The sequence below is a fragment of the Salmo salar genome, chromosome ssa28, assembly GCF_905237065.1.
Source record: "Salmo salar chromosome ssa28, Ssal_v3.1, whole genome shotgun sequence".
Taxonomy (NCBI): Eukaryota; Metazoa; Chordata; class Actinopteri; order Salmoniformes; family Salmonidae; genus Salmo; species Salmo salar.
In genome coordinates this window covers 19,113,217-19,138,705 of record NC_059469.1, presented here as the reverse complement: position 1 = coordinate 19,138,705, position 25,489 = coordinate 19,113,217, and the positions used below count along the sequence as shown (strand labels likewise).

The window sequence follows — 25,489 nt, the reverse complement described above, 5'->3', positions numbered from 1 at the left end:
CTACCCTGCCTTTCTAAGGTCTTCGAAAGCCAAGTCAACAAACAGATTACCGACCATTTCGAATCCCACCGCACCTTCTCCGCTATGCAATCTGGTTTCAGAGCTGGTCATGGGTGCACCTCTGCCACACTCAAGGTCCTAAACGATATCGTAACCGCCATCGATAAGAAACAATACTGTGCTGCCGTATTCATTGACCTGGCCAAAGCTTTCGACTCTGTCAATCACCACATCCTCATCGGCAGACTCAATAGCCTTGGTTTCTCAAATGATTGCCTCGCCTGGTTCACCAACTACTTCTCTGATAGAGTTCAGTGTGTCAAATCGGAGGGCCTGTTGTCCGGACCTCTGGCAGTCTCTATGGGGGTGCCACAGGGTTCAATTCTTGGGCCAACTCTTTTCTCTGTATACATCAATGATGTCACTCTTGCTGCTGGTGAGTCTCTGATCCACCTCTACGCAGACGACACCATTCTGTATACTTCTGGCCCTTCTTTGGACACCGTGTTAACAACCCTCCAGACGAGCTTCAATGCCATACAACTCTCCTTCCGTGGCCTCCAACTGCTCTTAAATACAAGTAAAACTAAATGCATGCTCTTCAACCGATCACTGCCTGCACCTGCCCGCCTGACCAGCATCACTACTCTGGACGGTTCTGACTTAGAATATGTGGACAACTACAAATACCTAGGTGTCTGGTTAGACTGTAAACTCTCCTTCCAGACTCACATCAAACATCTCCAATCCAAAGTTAAATCTAGAATTGGCTTCCTATTTCGCAACAAAGCATCCTTCACTCATGCTGCAAAACATACCCTCGTAAAACTGACCCTCCTACCGATCCTCGACTTCGGCGATGTAATTTACAAAATAGCCTCCAATACCCTACTCAACAAACTGGATGCAGTCTATCACAGTGCCATCCATTGTCACCAAAGCCCCATATACTACCCACCACTGCGACCTGTACGCTCTCGTTGGCTGGCCCTCGCTTCATACTCATCGCCAAACCCACCGGCTCCAGGTCATCTACAAGACCCTGCTAGGTAAAGTCCCCCCTTATCTCCGCTCACTGGTCACCATAGCAGCACCCACCTGTAGCACGCGCTCCAGCAGGTATATCTCTCTGGTCACCCCCAAAGCCAATTCCTCCTTTGGCCGTCTCTCCTTCCAGTTCTCTGCTGCCAATGACTGGAACGAACTACAACAATCTCTGAAACTGGAAACACTTATCTCCCTCACTAGCTTTAAGCACCAGCTGTCAGAGCAGCTCACAGATCACTGCACCTGTACATAGCCCATCTATAATTTAGCCCAAACAACTACCCCTTCCCCTACTGTATTTATTTTGCTCCTTTGCACCCCATTATTTGTATTTCTACTTTGCACTTTCTTCTACTACAAATCTACCATTCCAGTGTTTTACTTGCTATATTGTATTTATTTGCCACCATGGCCTTTTTGCCTTTACCTCCCTTATCTCACCTAATTTGCTCACATTGTATATAGACTTATTTTTCTACTGTATTATTGACTGTATGTTTGTTTTACTCCATGTGTAACTCTGTGTTGTTGTATGTTGTCGAACTGCTTTGCTTTATCTTGGCCAGGTCGCAATTGTAAATGAGAACTTGTTCTCAACTTGCCAATCTGGTTAAATAAAGGTGGAAGAAAAAAAAAAATAAAGGAAAAAAAAAAAAAAAAAAAAATCAGCTGTAAATGAGCTTCTAGCTAAATCCAAGTCTTCAATTTCCAATCCGCTTCACTATATCTGGTTGAAACATGGTCAAATGTCACCATGTAGCTAATAGAACATAAAAAAATGCTCATTTGTCAAATTCATGTTGATGAATGGAATTACTTGAAGTCATTGCCGTCTGGTCAAGTCCTTCAATTTTTCCCAAAGGATTGTGTCCCTTTCAAAAAAGCCAGCCTTGGGGTAGGGATGTGGCCAGAGCACGAAGCACTGCCCCACCCGAGTTGTAGTCTTTCAGAGACTGGAAAAAATGTCAGCTTGTATATTTAGCCATTCATCCTCTGATAGGAACCTCGCTAAAAGACATCCAATGGCTCTATCGAACAAGGACAACCATATCTACACGCACAAAAACGCATAGAGCGATCAGTATAACAGTCTTCACGAAATGCCACAAAGCAGGACTACATTTATTTATCCAACTTAGCCCCCCTCTGGACCATCCCCCAGCCATCCTCACATACTTTGTGCCCCCTCAGATTTTTGAGGTACATGACACCCTTAGATATTTCTACCATTTGTCCATGAGTTCAGGTAATCACTAGTTACCACTGACACAAAGTTCAAATTGGCTGTCGTCAAAATGCATGCAATCTAAAATAAGCTTTTTGGTCTTAATTTAAGGTTAGTCATAAGTTTAGCAGTGTGGTTAAGGTTAGGTTTAAAATCTGATTTTAAGAGACACTGTAGAAATAGGCCGGGTTTATGACTTTGTTACTGTGGTAACTAATGACAATCGTCAGGTCTTTTCTGATTTCGTTGTGCATAAAAATATAGCTTGATAAATAATTAAATACTATTGTGAAAAGTGAATATACAGACTACACAATATACAAAACCAAACCAGTAGTTGTTTATTTAGTTGTATGACAACCTACACTCAGGAATGTCGTCAGGAATGAAAACAAATGATATTCAAAAATAAATATGATCCTATATTCATATTGCATTAGGTACAAAAGGAGTACACTGTAGTTCTATTATTTGATAGGAAATATGCAAAATGTCAAGTTACCCCTAATTTGTTACCATAAATTGCAGTAAAACATTTGACAATTAAACCACGATATAACCCCCCAAATACTCAAACTGAAATCTGCTATAGCCATATCTAAATACCAGGTTTCAAATCATCATTTATTTTTTACATAATTCTAGCTATACGTTAAATATACTGAACAAAAATATAAACGCAACATGTAAAACTGAAATAAAAGATCCCAGAAATGTTCCATACTCACAAATCTAATTTCTCTCAAAACTTAATCATGTTAGTGAGCATTTCTCCTTTGCCAAGATAATCTAACCACATAACAGGTGTGGCATATCAAGAAGCTGATTAAACAGCATTGTCATTATACAGGAGCACCTTGTGCTGGGGACAATAAAAGACCACTTTAAAATGTGCAGTTGTGTCAATCAACAGAATGCCACAAATGTCTCAAGTTTTGAGGTAGCGTGCAATTGGCATGCTGATTACAGGAATGTCCACTAGAGCTCTTTCCAGAGAATGTAATGTTCATTTCCCTTCCATAAGCCACCAACATCGTTTTAGAGAATTTGGCTGTACGTCCAACGGGCCACACAACCACAGACCCACGTGTAACCATACCGGCCCAGGACCTCCACATCCGGCTTCTTCACCTGCGGGATCGTCTGAGACCAGCCATCCAGACAGCTGTTGAAACTGAGTATTTCTGTCTGTAATAAAGCCCTTTTGTGGGGAAAACTTACTCTGATTGGCTGTGCCTGGCTCTCCAGTGGGTGGGCTTATGCCCTCGCCTGTGAAATCCATAGGTTAGGGCCTAATTTATTTATTTGAAGTCACTGATTTCCTTATATGAACTGTAAAATAGTTAATTGTTGCATTCTATATTTTTGTTCAGTATATAAAAAAAAAAATCTACGGGGCTCATGTCTATTTTTTGCAGAAGCAAAGTTGGACAGGTAGTTAACGATAAGGTCTACCCACATAGCTGTCTGTAAGGCAGGGATTAGCGTCCAATCACCATGTATCTCCTGCTGTAAGTGAGGATCAGTTCATCTGAGGATCCAAAAAGACTGTACAAGTCTCACATGGCACCTTATTCCCAATATAGTGCACTACTTTTGACCAGGTGGCACCCTATTCCCAATATAATGCACTACTTTTGGCCAAAGCTTTGGTCAAAAGTAGTGCAATATATAGGGAATAGGGTGCCATTTGAAACACAAAAATGTAGCTTCAGTCACATGTTAAGTAGTGGCCTCCCTTCTGATAGACCTCAGTCTGCCAAAGTGTCCATTCCATTCAACCGTCTGTAGCCAGAATCAGCACAGCCCCGAATATACCCACGTTATGCCCCATCAGCTTCAACTGGTTCCAGAACTCTACATGGCGCGTGTTGTGCCAGTAGCCCAGGTTACCGTCGATGAAGAGCAGGATGAGGGGCAGAACCACGGCCAGGATCTGTGAAGCGAGGCGGATATAACAGCCAGAGAGGAAGGCCAGGGCCAGCACTCCAAACAGCACCACCAGTAGCATTAGGGTGATCTCCCCACCAGGGATGTGGTTCAGGTAGGCCATCCTGTCCTCTTTACTGTGCTGGAGGGAGTACACCTGGTGGAGGGAACACAGCGCTGCATTGAGTTGTTATTTAGGCTGCTACTGTATATTTGTTGGACTCACCATTCAGTTTATTGCACCTATTTGTACAATGATTTGATCTCTCTCGCTCTCATATCGGATTAGGACACAAATGTCAAACTTGACACTGGGCTATTTAAATCAGGGAAAATCTAGGCCTTTTGTTATCCAGGTTTCTAGGTCTGCAGTAATTGAATTTAAGGATGGAGGAAGGGGATTCCCATCACAGTGCTTCTTTCTAGGTCAAACACTGTAGCTAAATCACTGAAGTAGGTTGTTTGTCTTACCATACAGATGAGGTAGACCCCTATGAAGACCTGTCCGGTGGACTGCAGCGATCTGGTGCGATGTTTCTGTCTGTATACCTCCCCCGCACCACTGGCTAGGACCAGGAAACCCCCGATGATAGCCAGGGTTCTTGAGTACATCCTTACCTACAGGATCACACAAGACACAGAATGTCAGTTGAGCATTCCTAGAGATGTAGTGAAGGGGGGGTGCAAACACTAAATTTCTTCAACACAATGTTTTAATTCATCCTAAAATAGGATAATCTTAGTCATGTCAGGTTTTTTTGGCCCAGCACCCAGTATTAACCCATAAAAAGTTGACTAAATAGAGCCCACTATTCATTGTCTTTCGACAAGTGGTGTCATTCCATCACAATGCACAGTTCTCAATGTCGACGGAGTTGTCACGCTCCACAAAACATTTCTTACCCCCAGGATACTTCAACTAGAGTTGTCACACTATCTACTCCTCCTCACAGGCAGTACTCACCTTCAGCCAGTCACTATAGTGCACTTGTTCACCAATATAAGAAGCGTAGGTGCTGACAGCTAACTGTATGGCGGCCCCCAGTGCAAACCACCTCCTCTTCACCCCAAAGGACATGAAGCTGGCACAAAGAACTGATGCCCCCATGTCAAAGTACAGGTAGGGAACCTGGATGTCAGGTTTCCTGGAGATGAAGAAAAAAAGCACATTTATTACAACGCTGAAATGGTTAAATATTCAAAAATCAATGTTCAAATCAACTAATTGATTACACTCATGGTTAACAATAGCTATGATTTCATACCTCCAAAGACAATGATTTGTCTCACTTAGCTACCTTAAAGTGGAACTGACAGCGTTTTAACTACATTGCAGATATGAAACAAACATACAATCATAAATCAGTCAAAAATATCACATTTCCAGTTTATGCTACAAAACCAACTTTATAAGAGGTTATAAAAAGAGGTTATATATGACTCAATTCCATGACGTACAGTAAGGCATTGTTGGCAGTAGTCTCGGGTGGTTTACTGTGTATACACACACCGGGGTATTTGGAAAAAGCCATGGGATGCTTTTCAATACCGTTGAAACTATTTATTTGAAGTTTAATACATTTTGAATAATTGTAGCTACTTTAAGTAAATACCTGCAGTCAACTTGTGCAATATGTTAGGAGATAAAGAACATTGCGTTCTTCATTTCAGCTGTCACATTGTGAAGTTTACGGTAGTCCCCAGTCAAGCACACGACAAGAGACCGGAGCCTTGTGAGTCACAACTGCTTGCCAGCTAGATATCTTAGAACTATTAAATTAACTGTCTAAAATGTGCTAAATGCTCTGCAGTTGTGCATTTGGTTTGCTAATTTAGTAGCTAGACAGTTACGTGTTTACGTTCTTTCAAATTCAAACATTTGCTTGGTAACAGTAATCACCTTGGCTCCTTGCTGCACTCGCATAACTGGTAGTCAGCCTGCCACGCAGTCTCCTTGTAGAGTGCAATGTAATCGGCCATGATCGGTGTCCAAAAATGCCGCTTACCGATTGTTATGAAAACTTGAAAATCGGCCCTAATTAAAATCGGCCATTCCGATTAATTTGGGCCGAATTCAAGACTACCAGACCTAAGGCTCGTATTTCTGTGTGTTATTATATTATAATTAAGTCTATGATTTGATAGAGCAGTCTGACTGAGCGGTGGTAGGCAGCAGCAGGCTCGTAAGCATTCATTCCAACAGCACTTTACTGCGTTTGCCAGCAGCTCTTCGCAACGCTTCAAGCATTACACTGTTAATTACTTGAAGCCTATCAACTCCCGAGATTAGGCTGGCAATACTAAAGTGCCTATAAGAACATCCAATAGTCAAAGGTATATGAAATACAAATGGTATAGAGCGAAATAGTCCTATAATAACTACAACCTAAATCTTCTTACCTGGGAATATTCAAGACTCATGTTAAAAGGAACCAACTTTCATATGTTCTCATGTTCGAGCAAGGAACTTAAACGTTAGTTTTACATGGCACATATTGCACTTTTACTTTCTCTTCCAAAACTTTGTTTTTGCATTTTTTAAACCAAATTTAACATGTTTCATTATTTATTTGAGACTAAATTGATTTTATTGATGTATTATATTAAGTTAAAATAAGTGTTTATTGTTTATTCAGTATTGTTGTAATTGTCATTATTACAAATATAAATAAATATATATATATATATATATATATATATATATATATAAAAAAATAATATTCAGCTTTTTTTGGTCCTCCAATAATCAGTATCGGTGTTGAAAAATCATAATTGGTCGACCTCTAATCCTGAGCCTTGATGGCTAATATTTGCTTCGTGCGTGTAGAAAACTGTAGTTTGAGTTACTTGTGTAGTTTAGGTCAGAAAATATACAAACATTTTCAATGCAGCCATTAGCATTTTCTATGGGATTTGACATGTACATGTTAGCTTTGCTAACCTTCGGATTACAGAGTATCAGTGGGGTATGAAAACAGCGCCCCTTGTGTTCAGTGCCGGTATTACCAATATCCCGGTATGGCTCAAGGTCGGTATGACAATCTGGATACCGCCAAAGCCTAGTTGGCAGAATAGATGGATGCAGTTCAATGCGTGATTAATATAATTCACCAATACATTCCTTGGTAGTCCAAAAAATATTGCTCTCAGGTTGTAAATCACAGCTGGCCTGGTACATCGTTTGCTGACTCCACCCAGTCAGGATGCACTGTTTTAGATTCAATTACTTAATATTTTGGACAAAAACCGACGAATGTAACTAAGACTGGGAATGGCAATACAAATCAATCTAGCAAGGGCAATGATCACAAGTCAGTCAAAATGTTGCTAATAGGCTAGTGTATATTTATATAATTATTTATTTAGCAAGCTAAAAATCACAGCGCATAACGTTAGCTAGCTAGCTGCTGGGAGGATGTCTTGTTATTGGAGGAGTGGGTGAGTGACCTAATTTTTCCCCCTCATCGTTTTTCAGTGGCTCAGCTAGAGTTGGTTAGCTAGCAAGAAATTAGGGATTTTCTTAAAACTGCATGGTTGGTTAAGGGCTTGTAAGTAAGCATTTCACTGTAAGGTCTACAGCTGTTGTATTCGGCGCATGTAACAAATCACCTGGAAATGTGAATTGCTTTGCTAGCTAGTTATGTTGAACGACTTTTCAGGGTGTGTTCGTAAATTCACTCAGGCCATCTACTTCGATTTCAGAGCACTCTCGGTTAAGTGTGCCAGAGCGCAGAATACCTGATGATTTTACAAACGCACAACATCAACTGAATATGACCGGTGTCAGTAAAGTCTGCACAAAAAGTTATTAAATTGTTGCCAGCAGCAGTTGGTCACTAACACTCTAGATAACATGTAAACAGCCTAACCAGCTCTGCCAGGGCGAGTGAAATGGCCAGAATGAGGTGATCTCTCATTTGTGTCTGGAAGGACTGTTGCTCGCAAGCTAGCCAACTTTAGCCAGTTAGCTAAAGTTGAGTGTCCAGTGTGAATTTATGAACAGACACTCTGACGACGCTCTGAACGTAGGAACGAACCAGAGAGCACTGACACACTAAAGGCAATTTACGACCGCACCCTTAGTCGTAAGTCAAATTTATTTTGGCCTCGATCAAAATGGGCGGGCAGGCAGAGAAGTTCCCATTCAGTTGTCAAAATGTGGGTTGGGACAAGCATGCATGGGCAGGCAAGCTGCAGAAGGGCGAGCAGGCTACTATTCCAAATCGTTTATCGGTGCAATTTTAAAGGCAAACTAACTGAAAGAGTTTGAGAGGGTTTATCTAATGTTCGTTTGTTAGATTTTAGCTAATCTCGCTCTGGCTAGCATTAGCACAATTGAGAGCATCCTGTTGGGCTGCATCACCGCCTGGTACGGCAACTGCACCGCCCTCAACCGCAAGGCTCTCCAAACGGTGGTGCGGTCTGCACAACGAATCACCAGGGGCAAACTACCTGCCCTCCAGGACACCTACAGCAGCCGATGTCACAGGAAGGCCAAAAAGATCATCAAGGACAACAACCACCCGAGCCACTGCCTGTTCACCCCGCTACCATCCAAAAGAGACTGAAAAACAGCTTTCTCAAGGCCATCAGACTGTTAAACATCCATCACTAACACAGAGGCTGCTGCCTAAAAACAGACTTGAAATCATTGGCCACTTTAATAAATGGATCACTAGTCACTTTAAAAATGCCAATTTAACAATGTTTACATATCTTGCATTACTCATCTCATATGTACAGTTGAAGTCAGAAGTTTACATACACCTAGGTTGGTGTCATTAAAACTCGTTTTTCAACCACTCCACAAATTTCTTGTTAACAAACTATAGGTTTTGGCAAGTCGGTTAGGACATCTACTTTGTGCATGACACAAGTAATTTTTCCAACAATTGTTTACAGACAGATTTTTTCACTTATAATTCACTGTATCACAATTCCAGTGGGTCAGCAGTTTACATACACTAAGTTGACTGTGCCTTTAAAAAGCTTGGAAAATTCCAGAAAATGTCATGGCTTTAGAAGCTTCTGATAGGCTTATTGATATCATTTGAGTCAGTTGGAGGTGTACCTGTGGATGTATTTCAAGGCTTACCTTCAAACTCAGTGCCTCTGCTTGACATCATGGGAAAATCAAAAGAAATCAGCCAAGATCTCATCCTTGGGAGCAATTTCCAAATGCCTGAAGGTACCACGTTCATTTGTACAAACAATAGTACGCAGGTATAAACACCATGGGACCACACAGCCGTCACACCGCTCAGGAAGGAGACGTGTTCTGTCTCCTAGAGGTGAACGTATTTTGGTGCGAAAAGTGCAAATCAATCCCAGAGCAACAGCAAAGGACCTTCTGAAGATGCTGGAGGAAACGGGTACAAAAGTATCTATATCCACAGTAAAACGAGACCTATATCCGGCATAACCTGAAAGGCCGCTCAGCAAGGAAGAAGCCACTGCTCCAAAACCGCCATAAAAAAAGCCAGACTACGGTTTGCAACTGCACATGGGGACAAAGATCGTACTTTTTGTAGAAATGTCCTCTGGTCTGATGAAACAAAAATAGAACTGTTCTTTGGCCATAATGACCATCGTTATGTTTGGAGGGGAAAAGGGGGAGGCTTGCAAGCCCGAAGAACACCATCCCAACCGTGAAGCACGGGGGTGGCAGCATCATGTTGTGGGGGTGCTTTGCTGCAGGAGGGACTGGTGCACTTCACAAAATAGATGGCATCATGAGGCAGGAACATTATGTGGCTATATTGAAGCAACATCTCAAGACATCAGTCAGGAAGTTAAAGCATGGTCGCAAATGGGTCTTCCAAATGGACAATGACCCCAAGCATACTTCCAAAGTTGTGGCAAAATGGCCTAAGGACAACAAAGTCAAGGTATTGGAGTGGCCATCACAAAGCCCTGACCTCAATTCCATTGAAAATTTGTGGGCAGAACTGAAAAAGCGTGTGCGAGCAAGGAGGCCTACAAACCTGACTCAGTTACACCAGCTCTGTCAGGAGGAATGGGCCAAAATTCACCCAACTTATTGTGGGAAGCTTGTTGAAGGCTACCTGAAACGTTTGACCCAAGTTAAACAATTTAATCGCAATGCTACGAAATACTAATTGAGTATGTAAACTTCTGACCCACTGGGAATGTGATGAAGGAAATAAAAGCGGAAATAAATCTCTACTATTATTCTGACATTTCACATTCTTAAAATAAAAGTGATTCTAACTGACAAGGAATTTTTACTAGAATTAAATGTTAGGAATTGTGAAAAACTGAGTTTAAATGTATATGGCTAAACTTCCAACTTCAACTGTATATATTGTATTTTATACCATCTATTGCATCTTGCCTACGCCGCTTTGTCATTGCTCAACCATATATTTATATGTAGATATTCTTATTCCATTCCTTTACTTAGATGTGTGTTAGGTAGTAGTGGAATTGTTAGATATCGCTGCACTGTTGGAACTAGAAGCACAAGCATTTCGCTACACTCGCAATAACATCTGCTAACCATGTGTATGTGGCCAATAAAATGTGATTTGTTGATGTGCGTAACTGGTTGTTTGAGCAATAGGACTGAAGTTCCCAAATAGAAGAGGACTCCTGTGGTATTTATATATTTGCAGAAATCTATTAATGTGAATGTGTTCTAATGATCTAAAGTTGCTCTGTTGCTACTTCATGTAAACACACAATCCAGTTCAAAGTTAATGGATGGCAGGCCTATGTGGAAAATGGTTTATTTGCATATAGGCCTATTGTAGCTCTGATTGGATATGGCACACTGGTCTGTATAGACTCCGGCCCTGGACAAGACAGGTGTTTTAATTAGGTTTTATTTACTGCAGTGTCTGTTAAATTGTCCAAACAAAACAGCCACTTCCCACTCTATATTGCTATAGAATTTTCACAAATGCTGTACTATACGTAATTCCCAAATATTCTATGAATTTATGAAAATTACCATATAGTGCTGGCTTGTCAGAAAATGTAACAAAAAACAACACGTAATATTATTCCTGGGGGTGTATATGAACAGATTTTAATACGATTTCATGTTAAAATGCTGTTAGTTCCACTTTAAACTGAATACACTAACTGTAAATCGCTCTGGATAAAGCATCTCCTTAATGACTAAAATATTAAGGACTTGGCATTCTTCGAAAAAAAAACAATACATCAATGAATGGCTTATATGCCATGTGAGAAGATAAGCCACGCAGTCACTGTTACTATATATTTACAGTAGTAGACCATATGACTTGATCAAAGTAAGGTAACTGGAGACTCCACCAGCTAGATTACAGGGTGGTACACTCCTATTTAAAGATTACAGAAATATCACCCTGCCATAACTAGAGCCAGATGGCTCACAATCCCGGAAGTTGTAGCTTCTGTAGTTCTATGTTCTTTTACGCTACTAAATAACCACGTTCATAACCCAGAAAACGGTACCTGGCATAGAAAAGCCACACTAGTGTAGTAAATATGTCTGTCAATAATGTAGCTCAACTAACAAGCAAAGTGACGCTGTAAAGCCAACCCTCAGTTTAGCCGATTAGCGGCTAGCCGACGTCTGCAGAAACGTGACCAGTACTCACATACATATCCACCGCGCTTACCTTTTTACATCCGCGCGCTCAGCAAAGAGCATCAGCATTGTAAAGCAGTTCCAGAAACCAAATCGGGTCAAAATAAAGGCGCCAAATTGACAGAGGCGCCGGAGAACTTGCCTACTGCTAGGGGCTGCCATTATTGTTACTACAGTGTTACGCCAGCAGTGGGCATAAACTTCACAACTTCCTGTCTAGAATTTTCGATAATTTTCAAAATAGAAGTTTACCATATTACATTAAAGGTAGACTCCGCGCAACGCGCATGGGCACGTCCAAGCGGATCACTTTTGTCGCCTATCAAAGTGTGTTGCATTATGGGGATACAAATTGTCTGGCTTGTCGACTGCATGAACTTTACAAAAACCATGTCAAAGGTCATGAAGTTGACCGCAGTCGACTGCAAGTTTCTGCAGTTGCTCTTCACCAAATTCATCCTGCAGCAATTTCCTGCATTGTAGGAGGCTATATAAAAACGGCAGTGGACACATCATAATACCCATAAATCTTAGCGGTAGGTAATGGTTCCAATAATGTTTTCCCCATTAATTTGTGCTTCTGGAATTTTAGAACTACTTCACATACAGTGCATTCGGAAGGTATGCCGACCCCTTCCCCTTTTCCACATTTTGTTACATTAGCCTTATTCTAAAATTGATAAAATACATGTTTTCCATCAATCTACACACAATACCCCATAATGACAAAGCGAAAAGGTTTAGACATTTTTGCACATTTAAAAAATGTAAGTATTCAGACCCTTTGCTATGAGACTCGAAATTGAGCTCAAGTGCATCCTGGTTCTATTGATCATCCTTGAGATGTTTCTACATCTTGATTGGAGTCCACCTGTGATACATTTAATTGATTGGACATGTTTTGGAAAAGCACACACTTGTCTATATAAAAGGTCCCACAGTTGACAGTGCAAAACCAAGCCATGAGGTCGAAGGAATTGTCCGTAAAGCTCAGAGACAGGATTGTGTCGAGGCACAGATCAGGGGAAGGGTACCAAAACATTTCTGCACCATTGAAGGTCCCCAAGAACACAGTGGCCTCCATCATTCTTAAGTGGAAGAAGTTTTGGAACCAACAAGACTCTTTCTAGAGCTGGCCACCTGGCCAAACTGAGCAAATGGGGGGAGAAGGGCCTTGGTAAGGGAGGTGACCAAAAACCCAATGGTCACTCTGACAGAGCTCCAGAGTTCCTCTTGGGAGATGGAAGAACCTTCCAGAAGGGCAACCATCTCTGCAGCACTCCACCAATCAGGCCTTTATGGTAGAGTGGCCAGATGGAAGCCACTCCTCTGTAAAAGGCACATGACAGGCCACTTGGAGTTTGCCAAAAGGCACCTAAAGGACTTTGACCATAAGAAACAAGATTCTCGGGTCGGATGAAACCAAGATTGAACTCTTTGGTCTGAATGCTAAGCGTCACGTCTGGAGGAAACCTGGAACCATCCCTACGGTGAAGCATAGTGGTGGCAGCATCATGCTGTGGGGATGTTTTTCAGTGGCAGGGACTGGGAGACTAGTCAGGATCGAGGGAAAGATGATCGGAACAAAGTACAGAGAGATCCTTGATGAAAACCTGCTCCAGAGCACTCAGGATCTCAGACTGGGGCGAACGTTCACCTTCCAACAGGACAACCCTAAGCACACAGCCAAGACAGTGCAGGAGTGGTTTCGGGACAAGTCTCTGAATGTCCTTGGGTGGCCCAGCCAGAGCCTGGACTTGAACCCGAACAAACATCTCTGGAGACCTGAAAATAGCTGTGCAGCGATGCTCCCCAACTAACCTGACAGAGCTTAAGATGAGCTGCAGAGAAGAATGGGAGAAACTCTGCAAATACAGGTGTGCCAAGCTTGTAGCGTCATACCCAAGAATACTAAAGGCTGTAATTGCTCCCAAAGGTGCTTCAACAAAGTACTGAGTAAACAGTCTGAATACCAATGTAAATGTGATATGTTTTTTAAAATGTATAATACATTTGGAAACATTTCTTAAATCCTGTTTTTGCTTTGTCATTATGGGGTATTATGTGTAGATCAATGCGGGGAAAAAAACAATTTAATACATTTTAGAATAAGGCTGTAACGTAACAAAATGGGGAAAAAGTCAAGGTGTCTGAATACTTTCTGAATGCACTGTAAGGTCTGTGTTTCGTGTAGGATTACCCTGGCGTGACGTTTTGCTAGCAATGTAATTCTCTCTCGGACAAAGTAAATTCTCTATATATTCGCCTCAATTTACTCAAAAATTCTAAATGCTAATTAGCAACAGGGAATCTGGGTTTGGCAGATGCCATGTGAATGCTACCTGCCCCAAATGCAGTGCCAACTAACGTTTTTTGGAGGAGGAATAATGGTCTGGGGCTGTTTTTCATTGTTCGGGCTCGGCCCCTTAGTTCCAGTGAAGGGAAATCTTAATCGTTACAGCGTACAATGACATTGTAGACAATTCTGTGCTTCCAACTTTGTGGCAACAGCTTGGGTAAGGCCCTTTCCTGTTTCAGCATGACAATGCCCCCGTGCACAAAGCAATGGTTTGTTGAGATCAGTGTGTAAGAACTTGACTGGCCTGCACAGAGCCCTGACCTTAACCCCATTGAACACCTTTTGGGATGAATTGGATCACCAGGCCTAATTGCCCAAAATCAGTGCCCAACCTCACTAATTCTCATGGCTGAATGGAAGCAATAAAATGGAAGCAATAAAATGCAAATTAATTACTTAAAAATCATACAATGTGATTTTCTGGATTTTTGTTTTAGATTCCGTCTCTCACAGTTGAAGTGTACCTATGATAAAAATTACAGACCTCTACATGCTTTGTAAGTAGGAAAACCTGCAAAATCGGCAGTGTATCAAATACTTGTTCTCCCCACTGTATATAAAGATGAGTCCTCTATCGCTATTGACTGCTCCTACTGGGGAGTCCAATTTGGCCAACCAGTGGCTTCAAAGCCTCTCATTGGCCAATACATAGCATCAGCAATTTTTATTTATTTCACCTTTATTTAACCAGGTAGGCCAGTTGAGAACAAGTTCTCATTTACAACTGCGACCTGGCCAAGATAAAGCAAAGCAGTGCGACAAAAACAACAGAGTTACACATGGGATAAACAAACGTACAGTCAATAACACAATAGAAAAAAATATATACAGTGTGTGCAAATCTAGTAAGATTAGGGAGGTAAGGCAATAAATAGGCCATACTGGCGAAATAATTGCTATTTAGCATTAACACTGGAGTGATAGATCTGCAAGTAGAGATACTTGGGTGCAAAAGAGCAAAACTAAATAACAATATGGGGATGAGATAGTTGGGTGGGCCATTTACAGATGGGCTGTGTACAGGTGCAGTGATCGGTAAGCTCCTCTGACAGCTGATGCTTAAAGTTAGTGAGGGAGAAGTCTCCAGCTTCAATCATTTTTGCAATTTGTTCCAGTCATTGGCAGCAGAGAACTGAAAGGAAAAGCAGCCAAAGCAGGAGTTGGCTTTGGAGATGACCAGTGAACTAAACCTGCTGGAGCGTGTGCCTCAGGTGGGTGTTGCTATGGTGACCAGTGAGCTGAGATAAGGCAGGGCTTTACCTAGCAAAGACTTATATAGATGACCTGGAGCCAGTGGGTTTGTGACGAATATGGACCAGCCAACGAGAGCATACAGGTCGCAGTGGTGGGTAGTATATAGGGCTTTGGTGACAAAACGGATGGCACCGTGATAGACTACATCCAACTTTCTGAGTAGAGTGTTGGAGGCTATTTTGTAAATGACATCGCCGAAGTCAAGGATCGGTAGGATAGTCAGTTTTACGAGGGTGTTTAGCAGCATGAGGGAAAGAGGCTTTGTTGCGAAATAGGAAGCGGATTCTAGATTTAATTTTGAATTGGAGCTACTTAATGTGAGTCTGGAAGGAGAGTTTACAGTCTAACCAGACACGTAGGTATTTGTAGTTGTCCACATATTCTAAAGTCAAAACTGTCCAGAGTAGTAATATTAGATGGGCAGGCGGGTGCAGGCAGCGATCGGTTGAAAAACATGCATTTAGTTTTACTAGCATTTAAGAGCAGTTGGAGGCCACGGAAGGAGTGTTGTCTGGCATTGAAGCTCGTCTGGAGGTTTGTTAACACAGTGTCCAAAGAAGGGCCAGAAGTATACAGAATGGTGTCGTCTGCGTAGAGGTGGATCAGAGAATCACCAACATCACTGATGTATACAGAGAAAAGAGTCGGCCAGAGAATTGAACCCTGCGGCACCCCCATAGACTGCCAGAGGTCCGGACAACAGGCCCTCCGATTTGACACACTGAACTCTATCTGAGAAGTAGTTGGTGAACCAGGCGAGAAAGTCATTTGAGAAACCAAGGCTGTTGAGTCTGTCGATAAGAATGTGGTGATTGACAGAGTCAAAAGCCTTGGTCAGGTCGATGAAGACGGCTGCACAGGGTTTATATACATCATTGTTCAATGCTCTTAGTTGTTGCGGAAATTGGAGCGGCAGTTAACATGCAACCAATATCATGGTTCTATTTAAAGTTCTAGAAGGATCTACTTGAAGAAAAACAGAGTGCCCCTGGAGGCCAGGGGCGTATTCAGTAGTGCACACTAAAGCAAACTGTAGCAAAGCGGTTTGCAACGGAAACCGTTTGTCACGTTAAAACGTTTTGCGACATGAACCGTTTGCTACGCAGTGCACTAATAACTACGACCCATGGGTCAGCCTTGGCATAGTTACCCTGGAGCAGATTAAGGTTTAAGTTCCCTGCTCAAGGACACAACAGCAGGAGAGGGTATCCAGAATGCACTTCTTACCAAATATTCCCAATCAACCTGATTTCACTACCACCAGCAAAACGATAAGCTCTAATTTTATTAACCAATCAACCTGAGAAGTGACTAAATTACAGCCAACGTAGATAGTTTTAATTGCCTTATGGCAGTAATAAACTTGAGGGGAAGCATTATAGTGCACTGTAGCTCTGCTGCCTTTGAAGCAACATAATACTTTATTGCATTTCACACACTGTGTGGAAGAGCAATTTAGAGGTATCCATATGAATAGAATATATCGTACTTAATTTGTTCGGTTAAGACAGAAATTCTTCCTCTGAAATGCACAATGGAATACACAGTCCAATTCAGAACTGGCTCTGCAGCACAGTCCTAGCTAATCGTATGTTGAATTTACAGTAAAGGTGGTCAGTTAAGTGGTAGGCCTATCTTTTGCCTCACAGGTTCTGTCCATTGTTCAACTCTTACCATGTGGCTTATCAGGTGAATGTCTGCGAAAGACAGACCCACCTGTGGCACATTAAGTCCAGAGTGACGTTGGTCGCACTGCCTAATCTGTGATGGGGGGGCAGGGGAGAAAATGAGACTAACCCAGATCCTGAAATGTCATATGGGCGAAACGAGTGCCAGTGAAGGCTTTTCCAGGGATCAGTGGCGAGAAAGAGAGACAGACGCACAGAGTGAGAGAGTGTGTGAGAGAGAGCTAGCGAGCAAAACCAGGCTACACCAGACTAGTGTAATATGTTGACTGTCAACATTAGAATGTATAACATGCCCGATTGGATATTGGCTATTGATTCTGTGTTACATTTGTTCTTGAAAGGCAATGTAGCTTAATTATATACTGCATTTTACAGTTAGTTGTTCCTCACTATTTATCCGATACAGTCAGGTTGGAAGTAGATTTCATTTATTCCTGTTACAGGAACTCTCAGGGGCGTCATGCACCCCAAAAATCTGAGGGGGCACAAAGTACGTAAGGATGGCTGGGGCGTGGTCCGGAGGGGAGCTATGGCCATAAATTAGAGAATTTTGCATTTTTCAAACAACTGAAACAGCTTTTTCCTGCAGTCTGGAGCCATAATCATTATGCTTAATTCTGTCCAAAATATGTTTATCATCTTAGCAAACCTCTTGAGCTGTCTGTGGTTCTTTTTTTAAAAGCTAAATATGCTTCTCTGCTAAAATCTGGGTAAAAGATATATTCCTTTGAGTCTTATTTAGTAATTACTTGCTTTTCTAGTCTACCAACCTTGCCAGCAGGCATGCCAGCTAAGATAGTTAGACAAGCTAGCTACTCTAACTTGATTGATAGCCTGAAATGGCTTCCTGGTAGCTAGTTATGAGTTTGGCAACCTATCTGGGATAGCTAAAGCCAACTTCATAAAATTGCTAGGTGGCTAGTATTATTAGAGAAACAACAACAACAACAAATTTACAGGACAAATCTGAAGGGGCATGTGCCCCAAAGATTTGGATGGGCCAAATCATAGAATCCCTATTGATTCAATAGGATCTCTGTGGGCCTAGTCGTAAAGATTTGTCATTTACTTTTAAAAACGTTCCCCTTTTATTTCCTGTTATTGTGGAATAAACACAACCAGTCATGATTTCATCTGATTGTTTGACAATCACTTCAAAAAGGGCTCCACTCGCAACATATTTCCAGCCTCCAAACACTGGTGAATGGAGAGAGACATCTGTTACACAAAACACCAAAAAGTGTAATGACATTTGGCCACAATTTATGCGTCAGTGTTCTCATCGAACCACATCGTATTTTGGAGCATATACCACCTGTTTACTATGCCTCTGACATGCGGAAATTATAAATAATGGTGTAGTTCTTTTGATATTTTGTTGGAATTATTGCGATAGTGGCGTACCGCCACTATTTGTTTTACCGGAATGCCGTACTGAACTGGCTAACTTTCACCCCTAGATACAGTATGATCAATACTTGTTGCATAACAGTATGACATTTGATTGGAATATGACTTAATGGAGGTGGGCCCATGATTACACGAATTATAGCAGACTATAGGCTACATCAGGGGGATCTGACATCATTTGGTTGGAATGACAGAGAGATGCGGGGAAAGGATTGGATTGTGTATGAGATCAGATCCTCCTCATGTAGACTGTAGTGTGCTCTAATTGGTGTAATCATGGGCTCACCTCCATGTGTGGCATGCCAAGGGCCTTTGGCATTAAGTGAGGCTAATGACTCAGGGACTGCCAGGGATTGTCATTGTTGACCTGCTCTATGGTACTTCTTTTTAATTTCCCTCTGAAAACAGACAAAAAAGTATTATTATTTATGCTATAGCCTATGTGATTGTAGGACCATATTTGAAATGTTGGTTTGCTGAATTAGAATTAAATCTGATAATATGAAATGTTGTATGAAATTATATACAGTACCAGTCAAAAATTGACACCTACTCATTCCAGGATTTCTTTATTTTTACTATTTCCTACATTGTAGAATAATAGTGAACTCATCAACACTATGAAATAAAATGGAATCATGAAGTAACCATAAGTGTTAAAAATCAAAATATATTTTATATTTGAGATTCTTCAAAAGTAGCCACTCTTTGCCTTGATGGCAGCTTTGCACACTTTTGGCCTTCTCTCAACCAGCTTCATCACCTGGAATGCATTTCAACTTAACAGGTTTGTGTTTAATGTGGAATTTCTTTCCTTCCTAATGCATTTGAGCCAATCAGTTGTGTTGTAGTGGTGGTATACAGAAGATAGCCCTATTTGGTAAAAGACCAAGTCCATATTATGGCAAGAACAGCTCAAATAAGCAAAGAGAAACAACAGTCCATCATTACTTTAAGACATGAAGGTCAGTCAATACGAAACATTAAGAACTTTGAAAGTTTCTTCAAGTGCAGTCACAAAAACCACCAAGCGCTATGATGAAACTGGCTCTCATGAGGACCGCCACAGGAAAGGAAGACCCTGAGTTACCTCTGCTGCAGAGGATAAGTTCATTAGAGTTACCAGCCTCAGAAATTGCAGCCCAAATAAATGCTTCACAGAGTTCAAGTAACAGATATCAACATCAGCTGTTCAGAGGAGACTGCGTGAATCAGGCCTTCATGGTCGAATTGCTCCAAAGAAACCACTACTAAAGGACACCAATAAGAAGATGAAACTTGCGTCGGCCAAGAAACACGAGCAATGGACATTAGACTGGTGGAAATCTGTCCTTTGGTCTGTTGAGTCCAAATTTGAGATTTTTGGTTCCAACAGCCATGTCTTTGTGAGACGCAGAGTAGGTGAACGGATGATCTCCGCATTTGTAGTTCCCACCATGAAGCATGGAAGAGGAGGTGTGATTGTGTGGGGTGCTTTGCTGGTGACACTGTCTAATTTATAATTCAAGGCACACTTAACCAGCATGTCTACCACAGCATTCTGCAGCAAAACGCCATCCCACCTGGTTTGCGCTTAGTGGGACTATCATTTGTTTTTCAACAGGAAAATGACCCAACACACTTCCAGGCTGTGTAAAGGCTATTTGACCAAGAAGGAGAGTGATGGAGTGCTGCATCAGATGACCAGGCCTCCACAATCACCAGACCTCAACCCAAGTGAGATGGTTTGGGATGAGTTGGACCGCATAGTGAAGGAAAAGCAGCTAACAAGTACTCAATATATGTGGGAACTCCTTCAAGACTGTTGGAAAAGCATTCCTGTTGAAGCTGGTTGAAAGATTGCCAAGAGTGTGCAAAGCTGTCAAGGCAAAGGGTGGCTACTTTGAAGAATCTCAAATATACGTGTTATTTCATAGTGTTGATGTATTCATTATTATTCTACAATGTAGAACATAGTAAAAAAAGAAAAACCCTTGATTGAGTAGGTGTCCAAACTTTTGACTGGTACTGTATGTACAGTATATACACAGTTGCATACATGTTATGTACAGTTTATGTACATGCACACATTCTACATGATAGCCTATGTACTGTATGACGCCCCCCTGAACTACACAGGACCCAGTTGCTTGTTATGACAATACCACCCACTCAGTGTCCGAATCCTCTAAGATGGTACATACACATTGATTTTATGTGTGTTCGTCCTCATCCCACTCAGGGTGCTAGTGTTGAGGATTCTGAGGTTTACAGCCCATTGATTGTTTAATTAGATCATAGAGGATTGGTGAAAATCCTGTACCGACCTCTCCCCAAAGCAAAGCCTACCTGGATCAGCTTTGCAGCTGAAGAGGGGTGAGGCGGAAACCCATCAGCAAGTCAGTCAATGCAGTTACTGTCTATCAGAAAGCAGCTTACAATAACCAAGCCCCTAGGAGCGAAGACTCTCTCTGTTGGATACCCCACCATTCAACAGGTAAGAGCTGGGTTACTTTAATTCTTGTGTATTCCTTTTATTTCTGATTTACATTGTCTGTTTAGAGTTGATGTAGTCCGTTTTGGTTAGATACAAATATTTATCAGATGAATGTGCAATAATTAGAGCAACAATATAAACCAAAGGATATGGATTGAAAATGTTGAGGATTTGTGTGAAAGAGAAACTTGAATTGATGAGCCTACATTACTTGATTAGTCTACATGACTTATCTGCCAGTGATGCTCTAGCTGTGTAAATACCACATCTATTCCTGTTTCCCTACTAACCTTTTTCTGGGTCCATTTTCCTTTTAAAGGCAAGATGGCTCGTGATATGTCTGATAAGGAAATCCTGCAAATGGAGCTGGCTCAGCTAAAGATTGAAGTTAGCACAACACGTACAGCTGTGAGTATCTCTTTACAATATTACACCATATCTGAAGTGAAATGGTACCAAATCATAGAACATGTATCATGCTAGATGGCAGTGTAACAGTGTTCTATTTGATTTAGATCGAGATAAATCAATATAAGTTTCACAGAAAGATGGTTACAAGAAGTGAAAGAAACATTTGTAAGAACGTACAGTTAGAATAATATTTCACTGCACACAATCTGCATTTGTATTTCCTGTTGTACTGCAGATGAATGAGAACATTTCATTTTTTATGTAACTGAAAGGAACAAAGGCATTTTTCCACAAAACAAGCAAATAAATCATGGAGTATTCTCTTGCATCAGAAAAGTATTCTCATTCTTTTGCTCTTCACATCACCAGGTGTCAGTAAATTGCAAGGAGACAATGGAATGGGTGGAGGCCCAAACGGAGGGCGACCCACTCATAAAGGGCGTGTCAGATGACAAGAACCCCTACAAGGGAGACAAGGGAGGCTGCATTATAACCTAGAATACACAAACCCAGGGAAAAGAAGCCAAACATTTTGATTTAATGAGAAACAGTGAGGTGCATTCAAACAAATATGTAATCTGATATTTGGACAGTCAGAAAGACAGCTCAGAGACAAAGGACAACTGCAACATTTGTGGTGATGTTGTACTGTTACAAGAAGCCAGATTTCCCTTTTCACCATCTCTGGATATTTTCTGTTGATATCATTGTGTCTCTGTCAAATTGTAAATAAACACATCTAGCTGTGTAAGGCTGTTATCTAGATCATCTTGTGGTGTTATTCACTTTACTCTGCTAAATTAAAAGCACCTTCATTGTGATTAGTCTTCTTGCTGCTTATTGAAACGATAACAAATATTGGGGTATATAGTAAGTATAATAATGTACATGTATACTATGTATGGAAAGTATAGTATGAACAGTCTAGGGACTCGGGACAGTTTCATGATGAGACGATTGAATCTCACAGCAACAGTCACACCATGGAGAAACTGTTTCGTCTTACTAAAACAAAAGACTAAACATGCCCTTCACCTTCTTCTGTGATACCTGGCAGTTGTACATGTAATCTCAGTAGTTCTTAATGTAATGTGCAATAGGATCTATGAGTCAGGACAAGGAGGGGGCCTTCTGGGCCTCTACTTTATAGCTGCCTCCTAACCTCCAAGTACTTAGCTTAGTGCTTCAGCACTGTTTTTCATCCACTTAGACCACATTTCACCCTCTAGAAAACTGTACACACACACACCCGTTCAAAAGTTTGGGGTCACTTAGAAACGTCCTTGTTTTTTAAGGAAAGCACATTTTGTCCATTAAAATAACATCAAATTGATCAGAAATACAGTATAGACATTCGGAGAAACGAAGGCTATTCCATTCGAGAAATTGCCAAGAAACTGAAGATCTCATACAACGCTGCTTAGAAGCATCCCGGTGTCGCCTCTTCACTGTTGACGTTGAGACTGGTGTTTGCATGTACTATTTAATGAAGCTGCCAGTTGAGGACTTGTGAGGCACCTGTTTCTCAAACTAGACACTAATGTACGTGTCCTCTTGCTCAGTTGTGCACCGGGGCCTCCCACTCCTCTTTCTATTCTAGTTTGAGCCAGTTTGCGTTGTTCTGTGAAGGGAGTAGTACACAGCGTTGTATGAGATCTTCAGTTTCTTGGCAATTTCTCGCATGGAAAAGCCTTCATTTCTCAAAACAAGAATAGACTGATGAGTTTCAGAAGAAAGGTCTTTGTTTCTGGCCACTCTGAGCCTGTAATCAAACCCACAAATGCTGATGCATTTTTTTTGCTTCTTTAATCAGAACAGTTTTCAGCTGTGCTAACCATAATTGCAAAAGGGTTTTCTTATGATCAATTAGCCTTTTAAAATGATAAACTTGGATTAGCTAACACAACGTGCCATTGGAACACAGGAGTGATGGTTACTGATAATGGGCCTCTGTACGCCTAGGTAGATATTCCATTATTATTATTTATTTTTCATCAACCGTTTCCAGCTACAATAGTCATTTACAACATTAACAATGTCTACACTGTATTTCTGATCAATTTGATGTATATATCTCATGTGTAAGCTGTGATGCTTTACAATTCTTGTATAAAGAGTTTGGAAACTAGGTAACTGATGCAAAAGGTGTGCAAGTCCACCTTTTCACTCTTTAAATGATAATTTGTCTAAAACAATGACATGTGCAGCTCATCACATGAAGATCTCGAATGCACCAGTCAGAGTTTAGAGAACCTGTCTTGAAAATATAGGAAACCACAGTACAAACACATTGCAATATACTCCAAAACACAACCATTGAACCAATACTTCAACCTATGTTATAACCAGTGTTATAATATAAAAAGGGTAAATGGTCAAGTGGTTCACTTCTGAAGCTGAGAACACCTTCAGCTCAACCAGACTAATTGCTTTAACAGCAACACAACACACAGCTTATTGTAAGCTGTGAATCCTCTGTTAGTGTGTGGCAGTGGGTTAAAGTGTATTCTAGTACTTGCACTGCAGGCACAGGCCTTATAGCAGACCAGCCAACATGGAAAAAGTGCTAGATCAAACAATGATGGGGTGTTAAACAAAGTCAGGCTCAATTGCACGTAAAATGTAGATTTTATTAAGGCAAATTTCAACAGGTTAAAGTGAAAATCTGGTGAAAATGGGCATAATGGGAATAGTAGTAGATTTGGGTCAAAATCCTGAAATTGTCAAACGGAGTGGATTAACAAACACTTAGACTATGGAATGGATGAATTTATAGTTACATTTCATATAGTTATGCTTTAAGACAAGCAAATATACAGAAAGGATGACAATTCTGATGATGTAGACCCTCTTAGAAAACTGTGGGAGACCCAACTGAACCAGGATTACTTAACCTTGTAAGAATCTCACTTTCTGGGCCAGAAATATTGAAACTGTAATGCTGTTTTTAAGGGGTAAAACGTACAAGTAGCCAAATAGGATAGTCAAAAATTCTGAGCAAATGTCTGACATTTGTCACGTCCTGACCAGTAAAAGGGGTTGTTTGTTATTGTAGTTTGGTCAGGGCGTGGCAGGGGGTGTTTGTTTAGTGTGTTGCGGGTTTTTTGGGGCGATGTTCTATGTTAGTCTATTTCTATGTCTGTGTCTAGTTATTCTATTTCTATGCTTAGTTTATTGGGTTGACCTTCAATTGGAGGCAGCTGTTTCTCGTTGCCTCTAATTGAAGGTCTTATTTAATAGGGGTGTTTTTTCATTGGGATTTGTGGGTAGTTGTTCCGTATGTAAGCTGTGTGCCTTACAGGACTGTTTTTCATCGTTGTTTTTGTTTAAGTGTTTATTTTGGTTTTCTTCATAATAAAGAAGATGAGTATACAGATTCCCGCTGCGTTTTGGTCCCATCCTCACAACGCACGTGACAGAACTACCCACCACCAACGGACCAAGCAGCGGGCCTAGGAGGAGCAAGGATCCTGGGCCAGGGAAAGAAGGGAGTGGAGGACGTCATGGACATGGAAGGAGGTAATGGCAGGGGACAAGACCCTGCCATGGAAACAGGTGGAGACAGCGAGGGAGGAACGGCGACAGTACGAAGAGCGAGCCCAACGAGGGAAGCACGAGAGGCAACCCCAATATTTGTTTTTGGGGGGGGGCACACGGGTAGGTTGGCTGGGCCAAGGGTGAGCCCTAAGCCAACTCCCCGTGCTTATTATGGGGAGCAGCGGCTCATGAGAGTGCCGGTCTATGCGGAAGTGCGCACGATCTCGCTCATGCGCACGCACAGTCCGGTGCGAGCGATCCCAGGCCCTCGCAAGTGCCGTGCTAGAGTGGGCATCCAGCCAGGTAGGAGTATGCCTGCGCAGTACATCTGGCCACCAGTACGTCTCCTAGGCCCAGGCTACCCTGCGCCTGCTCTTCGCACGGCAGCCATCAGGCCTCTGCACAGCCCAATTCGCCCTGTGCCAGCACTCCACCCGTGCAGGGCTACTGTGACTACCCAGCCAGGACGGGTGGCGCAGGCTGTGCGCTCCAGACCTCCAGTGCTTGTTCATGGCCCGGTGTACCCTGTTCCTGCTCCTCGCACTAGCCCTGA

At 41.7% G+C, this 25,489-nt stretch overlaps 2 protein-coding genes across 2 annotated transcripts; one reads left to right on the top strand and one right to left on the bottom strand.

Annotated features, from left to right (window-relative positions):
• Nucleotides 1–2,590: 2,590 nt before the first annotated feature.
• Nucleotides 2,591–12,122, bottom strand: tmem101 (transmembrane protein 101). The gene is made up of 4 exons (XM_014179849.2): nucleotides 11,833–12,122; nucleotides 5,166–5,346; nucleotides 4,673–4,819; nucleotides 2,591–4,358 (listed from the first exon to the last, which is right to left on the bottom strand). The coding sequence occupies exons 1-4, from the start codon at nucleotides 11,961–11,963 to the stop codon at nucleotides 4,050–4,052; spliced, it is 768 nt and encodes a 255-aa protein (XP_014035324.1). The 5' UTR covers nucleotides 11,964–12,122; the 3' UTR covers nucleotides 2,591–4,049.
• Nucleotides 12,123–20,909: 8,787 nt separating this feature from the next.
• gngt2b (guanine nucleotide binding protein (G protein), gamma transducing activity polypeptide 2b) lies at nucleotides 20,910–22,220 on the top strand. The gene is given in 3 exon segments (NM_001141004.1): nucleotides 20,910–20,988; nucleotides 21,308–21,396; nucleotides 21,769–22,220. Coding segments are annotated over 2 exon segments (213 nt in total). The 5' UTR covers nucleotides 20,910–20,988; nucleotides 21,308–21,312; the 3' UTR covers nucleotides 21,898–22,220.
• The last annotated feature ends 3,269 nt before the right edge of the window (nucleotides 22,221–25,489 follow it).

Excerpts from the sequence above, each read along its gene's own strand:
- tmem101 (XM_014179849.2), bottom strand. The coding sequence starts at position 11,963 with ATGGCAGCCCCTAGCAGTAGGCAAGTTCTCCGGCGCCTCTGTCAATTT. Across the intron at positions 5,347-11,832 it reads GAGCGCGCGGATGTAAAAAG|GAAACCTGACATCCAGGTTC; the intron begins GTAAGCGCGGTG and ends CTTCATCTCCAG. Across the intron at positions 4,820-5,165 it reads ACTATAGTGACTGGCTGAAG|GTAAGGATGTACTCAAGAAC; the intron begins GTGAGTACTGCC and ends GTGATCCTGTAG.